This window comes from Xenopus laevis, chromosome 3S (genome assembly GCF_017654675.1).
Source record: "Xenopus laevis strain J_2021 chromosome 3S, Xenopus_laevis_v10.1, whole genome shotgun sequence".
In the NCBI taxonomy this organism is placed as follows: Eukaryota; Metazoa; Chordata; class Amphibia; order Anura; family Pipidae; genus Xenopus; species Xenopus laevis.
Window position 1 is genome coordinate 47,716,819 of NC_054376.1, and position 20,643 is coordinate 47,737,461.

The 20,643-nt window shown below is 40.6% G+C and overlaps 1 protein-coding gene across 1 annotated transcript in view; it reads left to right on the plus strand.

Annotated features, from left to right (window-relative positions):
* The first annotated feature begins 1,074 nt into the window (after positions 1–1,074).
* Positions 1,075–20,643, plus strand: part of LOC108712315 (pro-interleukin-16-like) — a 72,090-nt gene continuing 52,521 nt past the window's right edge. Inside the window, exons 1-3 of the mRNA XM_041588272.1 lie at positions 1,075–1,392; positions 15,831–15,910; positions 17,965–18,352. Of these exons, the coding sequence (XP_041444206.1) occupies positions 18,011–18,352 (342 nt within the window). The 5' untranslated portion in view covers positions 1,075–1,392; positions 15,831–15,910; positions 17,965–18,010. The remainder of the gene's footprint in view (positions 1,393–15,830; positions 15,911–17,964; positions 18,353–20,643) is intronic.

The following is a 20,643-nucleotide window of genomic DNA, read 5'->3' on the forward strand; positions in this document are numbered from 1 at the left end:
GTTTATTCACAGCGTATAGCTTAGTCATCAATGCAAAGTTACGTTACTGTCTCTGACAGTTTCACCAGCGAAAATTCATCAGTGTGAGCATTTCTAAGCGAACTTTCACTAATGCTACTCTTTTCCTTGCAAAACGCCAACAAACAGTTAGCTCAATTTAATACCACTTTAAAATATGAAAAAACACCAGCGTTTTGTCTTTTTTGAGGACTTTTTGGCATACAGGATATGATGTCATTGACATAAGATTGTGGAGGATGTAACTTCATCTTATCAGTTCGCCAGGTATAACTCTGGCGAAAAGGGTAACCTAGTGGAAAATTCACAATTTGATGAATTTGCGGAGTAATGATTATACACCTGGGCGAAAAGGGGTAAAATTTCATCAACACTGAGCACTTTTGCTATGGAATTGTCCTCTATGCTTGAGGACAGATGTCCCTGTGGATTGTCTTTTTGGCAAATTTTTGCTAGTGACAGCCGCTTCGCTCTTTAGTAAATCTGCCCCATTGAGTTCATTTTAAGCAAATAACTATTTTTATAAAAATAATAACTCTTTTTTTCTGTAATAATAAAGAAGTACCTTGTACTGCATCTATTGAATCTATATTGGTGGCAAAACAATCCTATTGGGTTAACCTGATTAACCTGATTAATGTTTAAGATGTGGAGATCCAGATTACAGAAAAAACTTATCCAGAAAACCCCAGGTCCTAAATAATAGATCCCATGTACTGACACAATCTTAACCTTACCATACTCACTATCACACAGTTACAGCCTTTCCCCCCAATAAACATATAACTGTGGGGTGCTAACATTTTTACTTCCATACAATGACTGCTCTGTGGGGCCCAGCAGGGGGGCTCACTCCTGTCTGCAACTCCCTAAAAAGCAGAACTTCCCATACAGGTTATAGCAAGTCAAGGCAATGGTCACTTGAAGGGTTAAAGTCACATTTTCCTATCCAAGAAGACTGCAGCAGCTTTCTGTTCTTTGTGACACCCAGTCGGGGAAAAAGTCAAGAGGAAAGTCTGACGTTTTCCATTTCTTCTCTGTGCTACAGGAGAAAAGGTTAGGACCAGAGCAGTTCCATTCAGAGCAATAACATCTCTTTTATGCACATCTGTCTAACTGGGCGGTATTTAAAAATGCAGAGACTTTGGTAATTATGATTTACTGGCAGACAGCTCAGTCATTGCAGTGCACAAGGAGAGAAAAGAGCCTCCCCAGAAAGCATTGATGTCAAGTTCTTCCCAGCAGCGGAGGGGAATACACATAGGATTTTCATGGCAGGCTGCAAGGAACATGGACGGCCACTCCAGATTTAATCGGGGAAATAACACTGGGCGAATAAATCTGTAGAAAAGATATTCAATGTGCTTGGCAATGGTGAGTATGTTTTTCTTCCCTCTTCTCTGTCATTGCTCAAGAAAAAGTTTGGTGACTTATAAAGCAGAATGCCTTCCAGATGTTTTTCATTTCCAGTAGCTCTCGTTTGTCCTGGGTTATTTTTAATTAAGGGCAAGCAAAGAAAGAACGTATTATTTTGTGTGCTCCAAATGTTTAGGGGCCAGGAAAATAATGTTCTGCGGTCCTTTTCTTCTCCAAAGCAGAATAGTAGAAACATAAAACTGGCCGAAAGCATTTTACAAATCAATTCCATTTCACAGGCTGGCCTTTTTTTTTCAATAGTTTGGAAAGGCAAGGGCTGTCTGCTGCTCCTGAGAGTTGTAGTTCGACAACATCTGGGAAAACAGTGCTTGGGCATCACTTGTTCCTGGCTATTATGTTTGTGAATAATGAAAAACTGAGAGACCCAGTATTCTATTACTTGCTAGATATGGCACTGATTAAGACAATATATTCTATGTAATACTACATCCCCTGGGATATACAGTAAGACCTGTGGCCCACCAGCTGCTGTGAATCTGTCAACAGTTAAGTTAGTAATTTAATGCGGATCAATCTCTTGATATTTTTGTTGGGAATTATTAAGATGCCAACTGATCAATACTGAAATAATGAAATGAATAGGTTTGTATGAATATTCGGCACAATTCGTAACTGTTCTGGACTGAACAGATACATTGGCTTATCTTTTTTGCTTGTGAATAGTGATGGGCGAATTTATTCGGCAGGCGCGAATTCGTGGCAAATTTGCGCGTTTCGCCGCCAGCGAATAAATTCGCGAAACGCCCGCGAAAATTTGCGTCAAAAATTCGCCAGCGTCAAAAATTATTTTTTTCAAAAAAACGGACGCCGGCGTCGAAAAAACGGCGTCCGTTTGGTTTCTTCCTGGCACGCTGGTGTCCCCCCCATATCACATGGTTTGGCTGATGACACTGACCCTATATAGGGAACATAGACTGAATGTTGCACTGGGGCAGGGACTGATGTGAACAATCTCTATAAAGTACAGTGTAGCGTGTCAGTACTATATAAATAAAGTGTCATAATAATTACATCTGAAGGGCATCTGAAAGGTATAAATATTGCACATTATTGGTAAGCACAGATGAGTGCCCTTAAATCAATGCATAGTGCACAGTGTTCATAGACTTATAAAATCATAATAAATATTTTTTACTATTTCTCAGAGTAGTCAGATCCTTTTACTGGGACTCCCTCTCTGTAAAGATGTTCATAACTCTACTTATAAGGATTTTGCCTTGTCCTAGAGCCTTGTCCTTGCCAATTGTATATTTCTCTGACCCAAAATGCCCTTATACTCCTCCGTAAACCATCCTAGCAACACTGCATTATATTTTTATTACTTTAAAACTCTTTAATTTTTTGACGTTACTGTTCCTTTAAGGGGCAGAAAACATGTGCCCAGGACCTATTGCCATTTAAAGCACAGATTAGTGGGGCTCACTCCCATATTGTGCAGCCTATGAATCACTGTGAACATGAAAGTGTTGGAAATATTGTCCCAGTCATCAGTATCTAGCCTGGGTATGTCCTGTACCCATTTACTATGGCATATTGCATAAAGGTTTCCCCTTTGACAATAGTGCAGTCAGGGCATGTTGGACCTGGAGGTACTGGTAAAACTGTGTGTTGGGGTAGTTGGAATTCTTCTAATAGCTCAGCAGATTAATAGATTGGGCATTGTAGGCGTTGCCTATACTTGTAGATCTGGGATTTTCTGCAAGTGAGCCATAGAATAGTGTTGAGTTAAATGTTCTTGGTAGCAGATCTGCCCAGAGACAGAACTTTTTTCCAGGCCAGGATACCAACTTGGAAGGTAGAGAGTGGCCACTTGTTCTGGGTTCTATGCCTTAAAGGGAGAAGGTCAAGGATTCAAAAGAACCAGCCAGCAGTGCAGTTATGCTTGCGGCCACCCCACTACATGTGTGATTGGGGAGATTTGGAAATATACATTATTTAAGCTATTTAGGCTATTGGGCTGAGGTTTTATTTCAGCCAGGGCACTATCTGAAAGCCTGTATGTAAATATAAAGATAACATTTCCCCCAGTGCATAGTGGTCTGGGGTACCCATGGCCCACCATTCAGCCACTGAAGGCCTAACAGCCACCACCGATCTCTTGTACTTACTTAAAGATGGATGTGTGTTTCAATGGAATGCATGGCAGCAGGGTGGGGAGTGGTGGTGGCTGCTGGCTTGCGGCTGTTTTACCGATCTCGTTATCAGAACCTAGCACAGTGATGGGTACACTCGGTTGCACAGGTTAACCCTACGGTCTCCGGGGTTCACCAACGCCCTTTTGGGGCCCCCGGCTTTCTGCTACGGAAAACCAACAAGGAAGTGCGGAGTTTAGAAATAAGTCAGTGAACGAGGTACCGGCAAGGATTTAGAAAAGACGTTGTCCAACAGGTGAAGAATCAAGGGCTGCTGGCAGGATTCATAAACGAGAGTCAGGCAGGAGTCAAAAACCAGATAATAAGAATAGAAAATATGCTTGAGCTGGAACAGTAACCTGAAGCCTAGCTTAGGTACTAACAAAATGGTAAAACAAGCTTTGGACGAATTGGCGCCAAAAGTTTCAAACAGGCGCTGAGTGATGATGTCACAACACTCAGCATCACAACGCCAGCGTCAAACACCAGCATCCGTACCCTAACCCGGAAGTGCGCACGGAAGCAGGCAAGGAGGTGCGACAGGAGGTAATTGAAGATCTCCCGGCACGTCTTACAGCGGCCAAGTGGAAGAACCCAACAGGTTCGGGGCCCACCAGAATGGGCCAGTCCAACCCTGCCCTAATGTGTGTTAATGTTATAGGTACCTTAACCTGGAAGCTCCTTTGGGGCAGGGACTGATGTGGATGATGTATATTCTCTATAAAGTGCTTTGGAATATGTTGGCACAATATAAAGAGTAATAGTAATGATAATGGCAGAAGAGGAAGCATATCACATACCGCATTGTGATTAGCTTTAGGATAATTGTCCTCTCTACTTATGACAGAAGAACATATGTTAAAGGGTAAATAAAACCTACTTGTTCATATCTCCTCTGAGTTAGGACTAGATTGTACTGCACTAAATGTACATATTTCATGTTATCTCCAGATTTTTCCATAGAGTAATGTAATGTCACATATGGTACTTTCACCACTGTGAGTTTCCCACTGATATCATCCAATTCCAAACAATGGAAATCACTGTATGGAATGCATTACATAAAAGAAGACAAGAATCACACACACTGCAATTTATACAACGTTAAGGTTAGGGCCAGGCGCGCCAAAATCAGCTTGCTGAAATCTGCAGTCGCATTGCAGATGGATGGAACGCGAGACTTTACATTTCACGTGGAAATACGCCAAACGCGTTTGTGCTGGAGCTGACGCAAGGCTTCTCGACACGAAACAAGGAGATGATATTGCTTGTGACGAGAGGCTGAAATTGGCCTACAGACTTCAGCAGGCTGATTTCGACCCTGTCTGACCCTAGCCTTAGCCCATCTATTTCTAATTAGGGATCCGAAACAAAGTAGACTTTGATCCCCCATATGTTTTGAACTTAAAGGATAATGTCACAAAATAATGTCATGGAAATAATATACATCTAAATGTAATCAGTTAACATTTTTGTTGAAATTCTGAAATAATCAAATTACACTTCACCCTCCCCCCTCTCAGCAAACATTCTCTCCTCATGCAGCTTAGTGTCAGAGTCAGTTGTTGTGAAAGACAGTTAGCCCTAATACATAATCTAGCCAAAGTGGGCACACACCAATGTATTTGACCCAACGGTCAATGAAAATCTGACACCAACTTCCGCATGTAGACTGACAGATGCTGAGAGGGTGGGATAATGAAGAGTAAAGATTATTTCTGACACAGTACAGAATATTTTTAATTGATTATATTTAAAATGTTTAATATTTACATGAGACGAAGCTTATGTTAAATCCTTATAAATGGAAATGTGTGTGCGTATTCTGGGCATCCACATGCTGTTAGCAAACTTGCCAGGACATCAGTGGAACATTGGCATGATATTGTATATACAGAAAACCCTTTCTGTTCTGCTATGACAGCATGTGGATATTAGTATTGCAAACATTGGTTTAAAATGTTCATATTGTACTGTATACTGTCTTGTTAGTTGTGAAACTTATATGCGCACCCCACTTATTATTAAAAGAAGCCTGGATTTGTCTTACAGGAGACTCTTGGGGGCACATTTGTTAACATTGATGCTAAACTGTACAAATGCAGTTGCTAATATCAACCAGGCAGGAAATCTGTCCACTATGTTTAAAATGAAAAATCTGATTGGCTGCTATAAGCAATTCCTCTAGTACAATTTAGCGGCTATGTTAGTAAACAAGCCCCATTGTCCCAGACTCCGGTTGATCTTACTAAAAAGCAACTAATGTGTAAAGCAAGGGGCCTATTTATTAAACTTTAAATTATTCAAGTTGTAAAAGGGAAAAAGTCACATTTTTAGAGGGGAAAAAAAACGCTCCAATTTTTTTAATATTATTATGCTCTGAAGCTGCTAAAAATCGAAATCTTAAAATACTCCAGCTAAAACCTGTCGAAATCATGTAGAAGGCAATTGCATAAGGTGCCGTCAGGATTCGCATTAGATTTGATAAATTTGAGTTGTCGGGGCATCAATTTGAAGAAGTTGCCCAGAATTGACGTCTCAGACTTTATCTTGCACAGATTTTTTCAAGACATTTTAATAATAAATTAAGGGGATTCGGTTTTGGGAGTTTGGTCAAATTTTTTTTTTGTAGATTATAGTGAGAAAAAGTCAAGTTTTAGTAAATACCCCCATAGTGTATCTACTACATTTCCTGCTAAGCCCCTGCCCTTTCTAGTGATCTTCTAGCAGGCACAGACTGACCTCCGTGGTACAATATAATGGTGCTCTGTACAGAATGAAGCTGTAATGGACTTGAGTTAGGCATACTTTGCTAGCATGATGAGCACCCCAACTCTGGATTCCAGAAGAAATTACTATAATGGTTATTAGAAAGTCATGATTAGGAAACCTCTGCCATTTCCCAAAGTAAGTGATGTAGTTTCTAATTACACAGTTCCCTAGTAAACAAAACCACATAAACTGTCCCTGTATGACCACAGTGCAGAAATTGGTTGGGTAGACTTGTTTACATCCTACTTTAGCTGCAATGTGAGTCATACTGGCATTCCCTAAACCATACAGTAAATCCATGCTTAGGTTGTTATGTTACAAAGGAGTGCTTGAGCATATATATATCAAAAGACTTGTAGGACTAAAAAAAAATAAAAAAAAGAATCATGCATTTGAATTAAGATCCTTATTATTTCTATTATTTCTGTCCAACTCATTTTATTGTGACACATGCTTATCTGCTCTAAAGTTTAGCAACAACGTTAATCTGTTGTATGCCCTAACTTTACCTTTTTGTCTCATGTGCATGGTTTTTAATGTTAAACCATAAATATGCATTACTTGAAAGCCCTATAAATGAAGCAGGCTACTTTTCAGGTTATCTGAATTACTGGACAAAAAGCCTCAAGCCACAAGCTGCACTTACATATTGTGAGTGTGTAAGTAGATGGTAAACTTACATTGGAAAATGCCTTATTGAGTGGGGGGAGTCTGTGGGTGGTCCAACCTCTTGGCACTTCTGGGCTACTTATTGTCCCCTATGTTGTCGGACTTTGGTATTAACAGACGAGATTTTCTGTCTGAATGACCCAATGTGTTGATGTGAAAACTGCTCAACAGTCTATGGGGCAGATTCACTAAAGGGCGAAGTGGCTAACACTAGCAACTTTTCACCAGCGTTGCCAACCGCAGGGACATAGCCAATTCAGGAGTCAATTCGCTAGCGAAAGAGACGGTCGCTAGCATTCATTCGCACTCGATCGCCAGGTGACTTTTCGCTCTGGTGAACGATTGTTACTCTGCAAATTCACTAAAGTGCGGATTTTACTGAACGTTACCGCCACAGACCAGGCAAAGTGCTAAAAAGAAGCTAGATCTTCCTGAATCTATCCTGTGTGCCGAAAATGCATTAAAGTTCCAAAAACGGTGGCGACTTTCCTTTTCTGAAATGGAATTGCCTGCGAAGCTGATGCTGGCGAAACTTAGCCCGTGAATCTGCCCCTATGAGTGTATAATGGGCAGGCATCTCAGCCCAAACCATCCATTAACATTTGGTGTTACAAGTCTGTAACAGATCCTATTGCATATAATGTTGTATCTTATATAGGAAGGGTAGCTGACAACAAATTTCTTTCTTGAACCATTTCAAAAAATGGGAAATGGCATGTGTGGAATATTTCCCTTTAAGAGCTGCAAGTAGTGCCGGATGAGAATCTGTATACAACCTCTGTTCCTGTTTATTCTTAGACATCAGACGTAGTGAAATTGTTAATTTAAACGAAATAAACAATGTACAAAAGAGAACGTTTATGTGACAGTTATGAAGTGCCGTATTGACCAGACCTGCCCTTCCCACTGCACTTCACCACTCTTAAAGCTGACATTCAGCTTCCTACAGTTTGTGGTCTAAAACTCGTACTTTGGATGCCTACGCCCTTTAATAAAGATCTCTCTTTGTTTATCATGGGATTGTGTGGTGTGCTACCATATGACAGCTAGCAGGGCTTATTGAAAGAGCATAATATTGCTAGACATGTTTTATTGGGGGTTTTCTCTGTCTGGAGTCTGTTCAGAAATACGTTTAACATCTCAGATTTATTAGGAATATGAATATGAAGAATGCAAAGTGTTGCATAAATGAGTTCTAAAGCTAACTGCCGCCTCTGCATCTGTGAAAGTGCAAAATATAGTCTGTCTGTATCTAGTTCTTTATATAATGGGGAGACTGATATAGGGCTGAGACTGTATCTGGCACAATGGTATGGATCACTAGTTTGCCGACTGTTATGCTTTAGGTAGACTTCATTGTATGTTCTATTTGTTCTCATTGTACGTTCCTTAAAGGGTCACTATTCACCAAAAAAAAATCTGCTGCTTTGTGCATAATAATGTAGAGCAATACCTTTGCCTACAATAAGATTGCCAACAACCTTATAAAATCTTGGTGTTAAGACTGGAAATTAATTTAGGGGTGTCTCCTGTTGTCTACCCTAGTGACATCACACGGCATCACACTAGGCACTAGGCCACGCCTTCTTCGGCCAGTTTTCTGTAACACAATGGAGTTCATTTACAAAGAGCAAGGCTGGGTGCAAAGTATAAAAATGGGCGCTATCCACTAGGTTATTTTGCCCTGCACTTAGAAGGAGCCATAGGGCTCTGAGCTCCACAACAGAGACTTGTGTTTACCCCAGGAATAAAGCACTGGCTGCATTTGTCAGGACTATATTCATGGGGGGGGGGGGTGACACATTACCCTTGGGTGTCATTCAAAATGTATCATTGCATAATAGTGCTAGTCCAGCAGACTTCTGCACTGGAATCCATTTTTCAAAAGAGCAAACATTTTTTTAATATTGCATTTTGAAATCTGACATGGGGTTAGACATGTCAGTTTCCCAGATGCCCTCAGGCATGTGACTTGTGCTCTGATAAGCTTCAGTCACTCTTCACTGCTGCACCACAAGTTGGAGTGATATCACAGCACTCAATAGTAAAAATCAATGTCACACTCCTTCAGTTACATTGAGTAGCAGAAATAATAGCCTGTCAGGAAGCAGTTCCAGTATTCCCAGGTAGACAGCACCACACATCCAGTCAGGTTCCTTAAAAAGCCTTTATTAGAAAAATGGCTTTAGCAAGACAGAAATACAGCGACGTTTCAGGCCGACATCAGCCTTTCCTCAAGCTACAAAATGCATGAAGTGAACACATTTATATACCATCTCTATGCAGTGCCCTCTACTGGCTACTTAGTTGCTACAAAAACAGCTGAACTTCCTCAAGCTAATGAACACATACAATGTTGCAAAAAATACATCAGGGTTAAGATACTTCTTGAGCAAATCTTCCTGCTCCATCCGTGCAAATATTGAGAGTCTCACAGTAATCTCCGTGACACCACCCTGTAGATTAAAACCAATAAAAAACAATTTGCTATAAAAACATTATTGAAAAATTTTTTGCAGTTCATACTCCCTATTCAATCCCCCAGGTGTAAGAGTGCCCAATAATCGTATCCACATTGCCTCTTTTTTAAGTAGTTATTTTATGTCTATCACCCCGGCGATGTAATTTGGGGACCCCATCTACTACTTGGTATTTCAATTGATGAATACCATGCCCCTCTCCTACAAAGTGACAGGCTACTGCTTGTTCCATTTTTTTCGTTCTGATAGCAGACTTGTGCTCACATATGCGTTCCCTGACCATGCGAGTGGTCTGCCCTACATACTGTAATCCGCATGGGCACTTTATCACGTATATTACAAATGAAGAAGAACAAGTAAAGAAACCTTTAATTTTAATTGGGGAACCTTTATGGGTGTGATAAATAAATTCCCCTTTTTGACAGTTGTTGTGTTTCTTTTGGGGTCCCTATGTCTGATCTCACTAAGGCGGACCCAACAGTTTTTGTTTTTTTGTAGGCCATCATGGGTAAGGACTGAAATTCTCGTATAGTAGGTATGCCATCTCTAAGCAACCCCCAGTGTTTGCGGATAATTTTTGTTATGTGCGAACTCAATGGATTGTATTTAGAAACAAATGTTAACCGTCCCCCCTCTCTAGACCGCCCTGATACCTGGGTCTGTTCGATATTTTGCCTCTCCACTAGGGAACATTGTTCCCTCAATAGTGACAAAGGGTACCCTCTATCCTTAAATTTAGTAGTCATTTCCTCCATTCTTCCTTGAAGGGCATCTTGGTCAGATACGATACGTTTAACACGGGTATATTGAGATTTAGGTAAAGATCGCTTCACATGGGGTGGATGGAAAGATCCATAATGTAGTAAAGTATTTTTGTCCGTGGGTTTCACGTAAAGATCTGACCATAGTGTCCCCTCCCTTAGATGTATCATGGTGTCTAGAAAAGGAATGCACTCTGGGCTAGCATTCATGGTGAATTTAATATGGGGTCATGCACAATTGATCTCTCCATAAAATTTGTCAAGGGTCTCATGTGGCCCCGTCCATAAAGCGAAAATATCGTCTATAAAGCGTACCCATTTCCAACAGAATTTTTTGAATAATTCATTAGGGTAAACAACATGTTCTTCAAAATTGTTCATGTAAATATTCGCATAGGACGGGGCCACATTCGACCCCATGGCGGTCCCCCTTATTTGTAAAAATAAATCATCCTGAAACAGGAAATAATTGTTCCGGAGAACCATTTGTAAACAATGGAGTATGAAGTTTTTTTGTGCTCCATCTAGGGACTGGTCTCTGGTCAATTCGATGCGGACAGCCTCAACCCCCCCATCATGTGGGATGGAGGTGTAGAGGCTCTCCACATCAAAAGTAACCAGCCAAGTACCATCCGGTACTGTGCCCAAACATGCAAGTTTGCTCAAAAAGTCTCCTGTATCTTTCAAATAGGATTTGTGTTGCCCCACATAAACATTAATCAACCGGTCTACAAATCTAGACAAAGGTGATAGTACTGAATCAGTGCAGGACACGATGGGCCGACCTGGGGGAGACTCCAATCTCTTGTGTATCTTGGGTAACACATAAAAGATGGGAGTCACAGGATTTTTGTTCTGTAAGAATGCAGCTAACTGTACATCAATAGTTTTTAATTCAAGTGCATCATGTACCAAATCCTGAATCTTATGTTGAATATTAAACAGCGGATCACTATCCAACCGTTGATAGGTGTTAGTGTCGGTTACTTGACGCATAATTTCTGCGATATAAGTAGATTTGTCCATTAACACAATGGCTCCCCCCTTATCCGCTGGTTTAATAATTAAGCTATCATTTTGTTTCAATTCCTGCAAAGCTTTGTATTCAACAGAGTTCAAATTATAAGGAGTAAGATGGAAATCCCCCTGCCTGTATTTAGTTTCCAAAGTTGCAACATCGCGGGTCACATTAGATATAAAAGTATCAATAAAAACATTATCAACCACAGGGATATATTGGCTACTCAGTTTTAACCCCAAGTCCTTGCTCGTGAATGTGTTAATAGCGCCACAACCCGAATCCCCAACAGTATCCGAGAACTGAACTCTCAGTTTAATGTTCCTGAACAGTCTGTATAGCTCCAAGTCTAATTCAAAAAAATCTGGGCGGGTAACTAAGCCAAAAGATAAACCTTTAGTCAATACCTTCTCTTGGTCGTCCGTCAATGCGATACTGGAAATGTTTACCACCGTTTGGGCCTGCGGCGTGGACGATGTACCTGCTTCTGTTTGCCTGCGGTGCTTCCTTCCAGCGCGCCGCCGTTTTCTAGAGTTGCGCCCATTAGGGATGTCGCGGACTGTTCGCCCGCGAACTATTTCGCGTGAACATCGGGTGTTCGCGTCCACCGAATGTTCGCGAACGTCGCGCGACGTTCGCCAATTTGAGTTCGCCTTAGCTGGCGCTTATTTTTGCCCTCTCATCCCAGACCAGCAGATACATGGCAGCCAATCAGGAAGCTCTCCCTCCTGGACCACCCCCACACCCCCTGGACCACTCCCCTTCCATATATAAACTGAAGCCCTGCAGCGTTTTTTCATTCTGCCTGTGTGTGCTTGGAAGAGCTAGTGTAGGGAGAGAGCTGTTAGTGATTTGAGGGACAGTTGATAGTAACTTTGCTGGCTAGTAATCTACTTGATACTGCTCTGTATTGTAGGGACAGAACTCTGCAGGGATTTGAGGGACATTTTAGGTTAGGTAGCTTTGCTGGCTAGTAATCTACCTTCTACTGCAGTGCTCTGTATGTAGCTGCTGTGGGCACTGCTGCTGATCTCTCATCTGCTGACTGCTGCCTGTAACCCAATAGTCCTTGTAAGGACTGCTTTTATTTTCTTTTTTGTTTTTTTACTTTGCTACTATAAGAGCCCAGTGCTATTAGTCTAGCTGTGTTGGGGAGTGGGACTGGTGTGCTGCTCCTAGTAGTTCAGCACCAACCAGAGTAATTTTTTTTTTTTAATATACATATACATATTTTTTTATTTTACTTATCTTACTATTCTTTAACATGTCCAGTGCTGTTTGCTGTTCTTCATAGTAGTGCACCAATAGTAGTGCACTTGCAGGCATTATTTGCCCAGTGTGTTCTTCAAACAACTGCCAGCTAGCTGTGTGAGCTTGTTCACATTCTGTCTAAATATCAATAATAATACCGTCTCCAGAAACACCACCTGAGTGACGTTTTTCAAGCAGCAATAATATATTCCGTATCCACTGCTGTAGTGTATACGTTGATCTTGCAGGCATTGTTTCAATTTGTTTGCCCAGTGTGTTCTTCATTTTCAAACAACTGCCAGCTAGCTGTGTGAGCTTGTTCACATTCTGTCTAAATATCAATAATAATACCGTCTCCAGAAACACCACCTGAGTGACGTTTTTCAAGCAGCAATAATATATTCCGTATCCACTACTGTATACGTTGCCCTTGCAGGCATTGTTTGCCCAGTCTTTAACCAAGTGCCACCTAGCTGTGTGAGGTTTTTCACATTCCGTGTCCAGAAACATCACCTGAGTGACGTAGTGTGATTTCTGCCCTTTACAGCACAAAACGCAGCGCTGTGTCAACAATGTATTTTTCAGAAACATTTTTGCCCTTGATCCCCCTCTGGCATGCCACTGTCCAGGTCGTTGCACCCTTTAAACAACTTTAAAATCATTTTTCTGGCCAGAAATGTCTTTTCTAGCTTTTAAAATTCGCCTTCCCATTGAAGTCTATGGGGTTCGCGACGTTCGCGAACCGTTCGCATTTTTGTCCGGAAGTTCGCGAACATGTTCACGAACATTTTTTCCGACATTCGCTACATCCCTAGCGCCCATCACTTGCGACCCACCTAAAAAAGAGGAAGAGGTGGTGGAAGCAGATGTAGACCTGGATCGGTCATGTCGATCCTCCCTGTCGAAGCGTGTCATGCGGGATAATCTTTTAGAGGGAGACAGCACCTCCGTGTTGTTTGCCCATCGGTAAACTCTCCCACTCGCATAATCAGCGGCATCCCGCTGAAACTTGCTGCGCTTGCGAGCCTCAACTTCGATACGGAACTTGTCCAGATGGTCCGTCAATTTGCTAGTTCCCTCTGCAACAGCCTCTGCAGGAAAAGAGTTCCGGATCAATTCTGTCTCAGTCTCAACCGCACGCTCCATCTCGGGTAGCTCTTTCTGAATCTGCTCCATGGTGGCAAGTATTAAGTCATTAGAGCACTTGTTTACAATCGCCTCCCATTTTTGACAAAATTCTTTGTCTTGTGCAAACAGGGTGGGATATAAACGAACCCTCAATCCCCGTGGGATACGCTGCATTTTTATATACTCAGCAAGGGTTCTCAAATGTAAATCATATGACACTTACGTTACGAGTCTTACGTTTCAGGCGTTCAAGTTCTCTGAACTGTTGTTTACAATCTTTAGTGTTGAGGAAATCACTTTGTCCACTTACGGCATCAGTAATACGTATTCTGTCTGTCTCAGTATAAGCAAAAGACATCTCAAATCCAACTGGTGCCCGACTCACGTGGAAAACTTGTACAAGATAGCAGAAGTCAGCACTCAGCAATGGAAACTTTTGTAGTTGGGGTGCACGTCTCAGGTAGCCACTTCCACCTTAATATTCAGTATTCCCAGGTAGACAGCACCACACATCCAGTCAGGTTCCTTAAAAAGCCTTTATTAGAAAAATGGCTTTAGCAAGACAGAAATACAGCGACGTTTCAGGCCGACATCAGCCTTTCCTCAAGCTACAAAATGCATGAAGTGAACACATTTATATACCATCTCTATGCAGTGCCCTCTACTGGCTACTTAGTTGCTACAAAAACAGCTGAACTTCCTCAAGCTAATGAACACATACAATGTTGCAAAAAATACATCAGGGTTGCAGGGAAGCAGTTCCATCCTAAAGTTCTGGCTCTTTCTGAAAGCACATGACCAGGCCAAATGACCTGAGATGGCTGCCTACACACCAATATTACAACTAAAAAAATACATTTTTGGTTCAGGGATTAAATTTTACATAATAGAGTGAATTATCTGCAGCGTAAACAGTATAATTTAGAAATAAAAACTACACCTTTGAATTCATGACAAAATCCTTTTAAGAAATATAGACTGTGTGCTACTAATGAATGAATGTTTCTTTCTTATGTTATAGAGACGAATTTCACCAACACCAATACTTTGTTGCTTTCATCAGTATCTTTATACATTATACCATCTGAGACGTTTCCAAATCTCTCTGCTTCCGCCTAAGGAAAGCTTATTGCAATAAGTCTTTAATCACTCATTCTTTGCCCTGGTGTTGATTTAACCAATATTGTATTCATTTCATAAATGTCCTGAAAAATGTGACAAGGTAACAGTATACTCCAAGGGAGACCAGATGCACACAATATATGGTGAAGCAAAGTCTGTGACCAATTAGTGTCATAATTTATTGAGAGAGATGGAACAGTATCCCGGCAGAAATACAAAACATGAATGGACATTTGTTTGTATGATGTCAGAATGTGAATTAAATGCAATTACAGAGCAAAGAGGGCCCTGATACATTTATACCAGCCATTGAAGTTCTAAAAGCATTTATAAACAAGTAAGATGTTCTGCTCTGCTGCAGAGTCTGGGACATTAAAGACCAAGGGGCAGATTTACTAAAGGGCAACGTGACTAACGTTAGCGAAAATTAACCAGCGTGACGTCATTTCGTTACTTCGCCGATTTACTAACGGCCACTGGCGTAACTTCGCTAGCGAAGGAGATAGACTCTAGCGGTAATACTCCTAGAAAATAAATATAATAATATGTAACTCACAGCGAATTTGTTTAAAAATAACAGTAATTTACCAAAAAGTGGAACATAGTTCAGGTGCATAAAACCAAGGCTGGCATAAATCAAGATTGTCAAAAATCGGGACTGTCAAAATAGGGACTGTCCCACAGAAAACGTGACAGTTGGGAGATGTGTACTGTATCTATTACAACAAATAAGTGTTCATTTAAAATGGTAGCCTAACTTATCTTCAGACTGGTGTATTTTGCAGAGCAAATTCTCTTTAGCCTTTAGCCAATGCTTTGAAGCCCCCCTGGGGCCCCAGTGATGCATTGCTTTAAGGTTGTAACACACCATATAACACCATTCATGTTCATTGCCAAAATAAAAGTACACGACCAGATTTGATTGTGTTTTTAAGGCCGAATAACCGATCACCATGTTAAGATCATTAATTGCATTAATGTGCTGTGCAGTCAATGAATGGCCACAGAAATGACATTATGTTTATAATTTCCTTGTGGATAGGGTATGAAGCTGAGATGGACAAAATGCAGCCAGAGCTTTGACACCAATACCTGTGCAGCAGCACAACACTACCCCAAAAGGTGAGTGCACCAAGCAGGGGGAAAATACTATATATACACAATAAGCATGTTACTGCATGTGGGGCACATTTTATATCAGGGTCATACAGTGGGGAGGAAAATACTTTAGAACAGGACAGATGTTTTTGATTGTGTTTATTGTTGATACTTTTATGCCTGATGCTTACAATGACCAGATAATTAGCAGTGACTAAAAAGACATGTAATTAACCAGTGTAAAGTTACAGAATAGAAATGTGCCTTTAGGAGCCTGTTTTACTCTGCTTATCCACATGCTAATGCTACTCGCCTTGTAAAACAGTTAATAGTTTCCAGCATTCCAGCAGAAAAAAATCCTGATTCATCAAATATCAGAGTCTGCCATTATTAGTAATGGAAATGCAGATTGGGAAGAATAAATTATACATTTGGGTTGTTTACTATAGAAAGGAATTTTGTTTTTGTAAAATGAGAGTAAATAAGCTTAGAGACAATAGTAGGGCAAGCTTTAAAGTATATATGACTGTTTGTCTCCAAGGACTGTACTGTGGCATCACTTGCGCCCGCAGTGATGTCACAGTAGTTGCTGTAAGCCCTGCCAGTGCTAAAAATAACCAAATCATGAAGATGGACAGCACTCTGGATAAAAACACAGGTTTATTGCTACAAACTGCTGATGGTTACCCCTGATGTGTTTTGGGAATCACTCCCTTATTCATAGGCTTCTGCAGTGCTTAGAATTAGCAGACATCTGGGTTATAGAGTTCTTTACAAAGCACCGACTCAATGCATTTTGCTGGCTCAGTTTGTATGCATTTTGCTGGCTTGCCAATATTCTACAGGAATCCAAATGGTCCCTAAACATTCACCAACCAGAGCTTGTCTCCACCAAATAGCTACTCCATCACAATATCCTATATGGTGCCTTTCTATGGGAATCCCAAAGGTCCTTAAAACAAAATGTTTTGTGCAGAGTTAAATCCTATTTATAAATAGTGTTAGAAAAGCATATTGCAATTTATTTACCAATTCCAATATGCCAATTTATTATATGGGCGCACTCAAGTGAGCAATTATACAGGTACTTTTTTTTAGAAATGACTTGTGTTTTAAATGTTTTTTTAATAAATCTGCTGCCTAGTGATAGAAAATGCTATAAAATCTATAAATCTATAATGCTATAAAATCTATAGATCAAACTTTGTAAAATTCAGGTAGCAACCCACCATTGAATGCTTTTTCTTGAAATGCAATTACTTTGCAATCAGTGCAGCCCAGTAACTTGAATTTATTAGAAGTGTCCCAAATTTTCTCACTGTACCATAGATGAAAAAGATAGAAATTGTGACCCCTGCTGGTCAAGCTGTCCAAAACGTGGGCACTTTATTGATTTGAGCATGTAATAACCTTTCATACAGGGGTTTCTGTATCACTAAGCAAGGCAAAATAATTGATAGGAAAACTATACCCCCAGAATGAGTACTTAAAGGGGAACTATCATGAAAATTTAAGGACTACCAAATGGCACATACTACATTTACAGGGTTTTACATATGAACTGTTTTATGCAGTATATAGTATATAGACCTAAATTGTTTGAGGGAATAGATTTCCTTTAAATAAAAAATACAAAGTGTGTTCTCGGAAAGACTTTTAAAAGTGAAATTTATCTGTAAGATTGTTATGAGCCAAAGCAATGAGGGGTCAGAGGTATAAAAGTCTCTGCTATAAGGTGTTTCTATGTGTGCATGTGCTGTTTGAGCTAAATGAGCACATGAAATCTACCACAATGAATAACAAAATTCTGTTTTTCTTTGGTTTAAATGTGCTGTACAGCTGTCATTGAACAGACAGTGGGCATGAAACCGGAAAACAACCATTTTGGAAAACTTGGGGAATTAGTGCTGCTCTGTCTCAGGGCTCTGGTTGCAATTAGGTAAACGGAAACTCTGTAGGCCTCGTCTGGGCTTTAGTCATGAGATAACATGTGCTCTCCCAGGCTATGACACTCAGGCATGCTGAAAGCAGCAGGCACAACAAGCGACTCATTCTAACCCTCTTTATTACACTTCCAGCAACTGTACTACCCAGCTGAAAACATAAGAGCAAAAAAAATCAGACATGCTGAACAAGTATGACTATGAGAGAGGAAGCATTTTTATCTCATCGCTGAAGATGCACAGGCAGAACAGCACAGGCAAAAAAAACAAGAAAATCAAAAACTTTCGCTCCCTGTCAAAATCTCTGATTCTCTGCAATGCCAAAAATAGTGATGATGGGTCAAGCCTGGAAGAAAAATACACAGAGATCACAGACACGCCGCATTCCATTGTACGGGATTCTGACTCACTGACAACTGATACGTTCCAAATTGCCAGCATGATCCCTGACCCCATGATCAGAAAAATCATTGTATCTAAAGCCACATCAGCTGATCCAACGCCAAGCAAACCCTCTCTGATGGTAGGTAACACTTTTACATTGGCGCTTGCTTTGGCAGGGCACACAAATACGCTACTTGGAGAAATAGAATAAACATTGTCAGATATAACACAAGAAGGAGATTTTTAGAATGCCTTTTATTTCCTTGTAAAGATCTGTTGGAAATGACAAAGTGATGGCTTCCATGAGAGTCAAGACTAGACAATTTCAGTTATTGTTATGGCCCTTTTGTGTCCTGTCTCGTCGTGTGCACCAGTGATTCTGTCCCCTAAAAAGTTGTACACAAACACCAGTGTTATCAGGGCTTGCCATAGCTGTAAAAATGTGTACAGGGAGTCCTCGAGTTACAAACACCCGACTTACATACAACTCACACTTACATACCGAGGCTATTAAAGTAACATACTGTGGTTTGCATTAATAAACCCCAATCACCTCTGTGAGTGTGTGTCTACTGCGGGGTAGAGAAAGGTAAAAATACATATACACAGAAAGGTAATAATAAATACTATGTTTCTATGTTACGACATACATCTGTCTAAGTTGCATTTAATAAGTAAATGTTTATGTTTCAGCTTACATAAAAATCTAACTTATAGACACTATCCCGTACGAAACCCGGAGACTGCCTGTACTGCAAAGCAGGCAGCTGCTGGGGATAAAAACCAAACATAGAGTTAGGTATCCTGACTGATGCACAGTTTCTGATTCTGTACAGGTATATACATTCAAAACATATTATCCTCCAGATGGTTTTGGATTGCAAACGGTTTTGCTGTGGTATCTTGTAGTTGCAATGCAGGAGCAAGGATTGATTTAAGCCAGTTAGGAACCTTGACAAAACAAGTTCCCACACATTATCTTTATTGACAATAACATTATATGCCCTCAAATTCAATAATGTTACAGTTTTTGACATATAGACAAAAAGTTTCAATCTCATGACATTATATGGTGTCTTATATATAATATAATTATTGTAAGAGCTTTTGTATATATTTAGCTCTACATAGAATGATATGGTCCAGCAATTGTGTCCATATGTGCCTCTCTAAGGTGTTTGGACAGACCATGTTGCTGTCCCATTGGATAACAGTCAACCTTTCTGGTTTTGACAAAATGAGTAGGCAAAGAATGGTTACACCGTCCTACCACTTCTCTTTAGAACCTCACATCACCTTTGGAGTAGTTTAGCCATCCTTATGTGATTGCAGCCAGCACATACTTTCCTCATTTGGTGTATATTCTAAGGGAATTGGCCTGCCCTCAGAGAAAGGTTTGCTACCACTGAACCTGTTGAAAGGCAGAACGGTCTTCATTTACTGTATATTTAAAGTGATACTGACACAGTCCTATGAAAATTAATAGAAATGAGTCATGATTACTAGCAATGAATGGCAACAAGTTTCTTATTCTACAAAAGTGCCACCAAGGGACCCCCAGCCCAAGGGAATTTACAGTCAAATTTCAGATAGAGATTGAGATTAGTGATGTGCAGGGCAGGTGAGCGTGCAGAGTTGCCAGGTTGGCTGGTTTCCTGCCAAATCGGGCTACTAATTTAAAGTCCAGGATTTAGCACGTTTGCTACTTGTGTGTGCCATCCTATTTTTTCAGTGTATCTGACTTGTGTAGAAGTTGGAAGTTATCAGATTTGGGGCTCTGTATTCTTGCATTTTCTGTTGACTTTCCTCGATTTCAGACAATTTTGGGGCAAAAATCTGCTGGCCACCAAAATGTCTAGAGGTTAAATTGTTTTACCAATATTTATTGAAATTGTATATGTATTCAGGCCTCATGGGACCCCTATACCTCCTGAGCCCCCCTCTGGAGTTATGTCCCTGGTGAAGGGGGCTAATCTTTTTTTCCCATTTTTCTTCACCGAAAAATGTACAAATCAGTGAAAATTGCAAAAGGAGTATTTTCATATATATATATTTATTTTTTCACTGCACATGTTGTGCTATTTTGGGCTACTTTTGAATTGCCTCTTGGCTCATTTTGGGCTGGTTTTGTAGCTGACTTTGGCTGGTCTTGAAAATTAGACCTGCAACACCGGCTGCGACCCACAAATGGTGTTTTGAGGTCAGCCTGAACCTGCCCAACCCTTACTCAACAGCAGTTGTCAACCCCCCACACCACTTGGCAGGTTTAAATTGTGGTCCCAGGGCTGAAACCTGTTAAGCTTGATGGTATCCAGCTGCAGCACTCCGCCCAAGCCTTCCCCTGTCTTACTGAACCAACTTTTGTGTTTATTTTTGCTGCACGTGTGTTACACTTGACAGTACAATGAGAGGGGCACTTTGCTTTGGGAG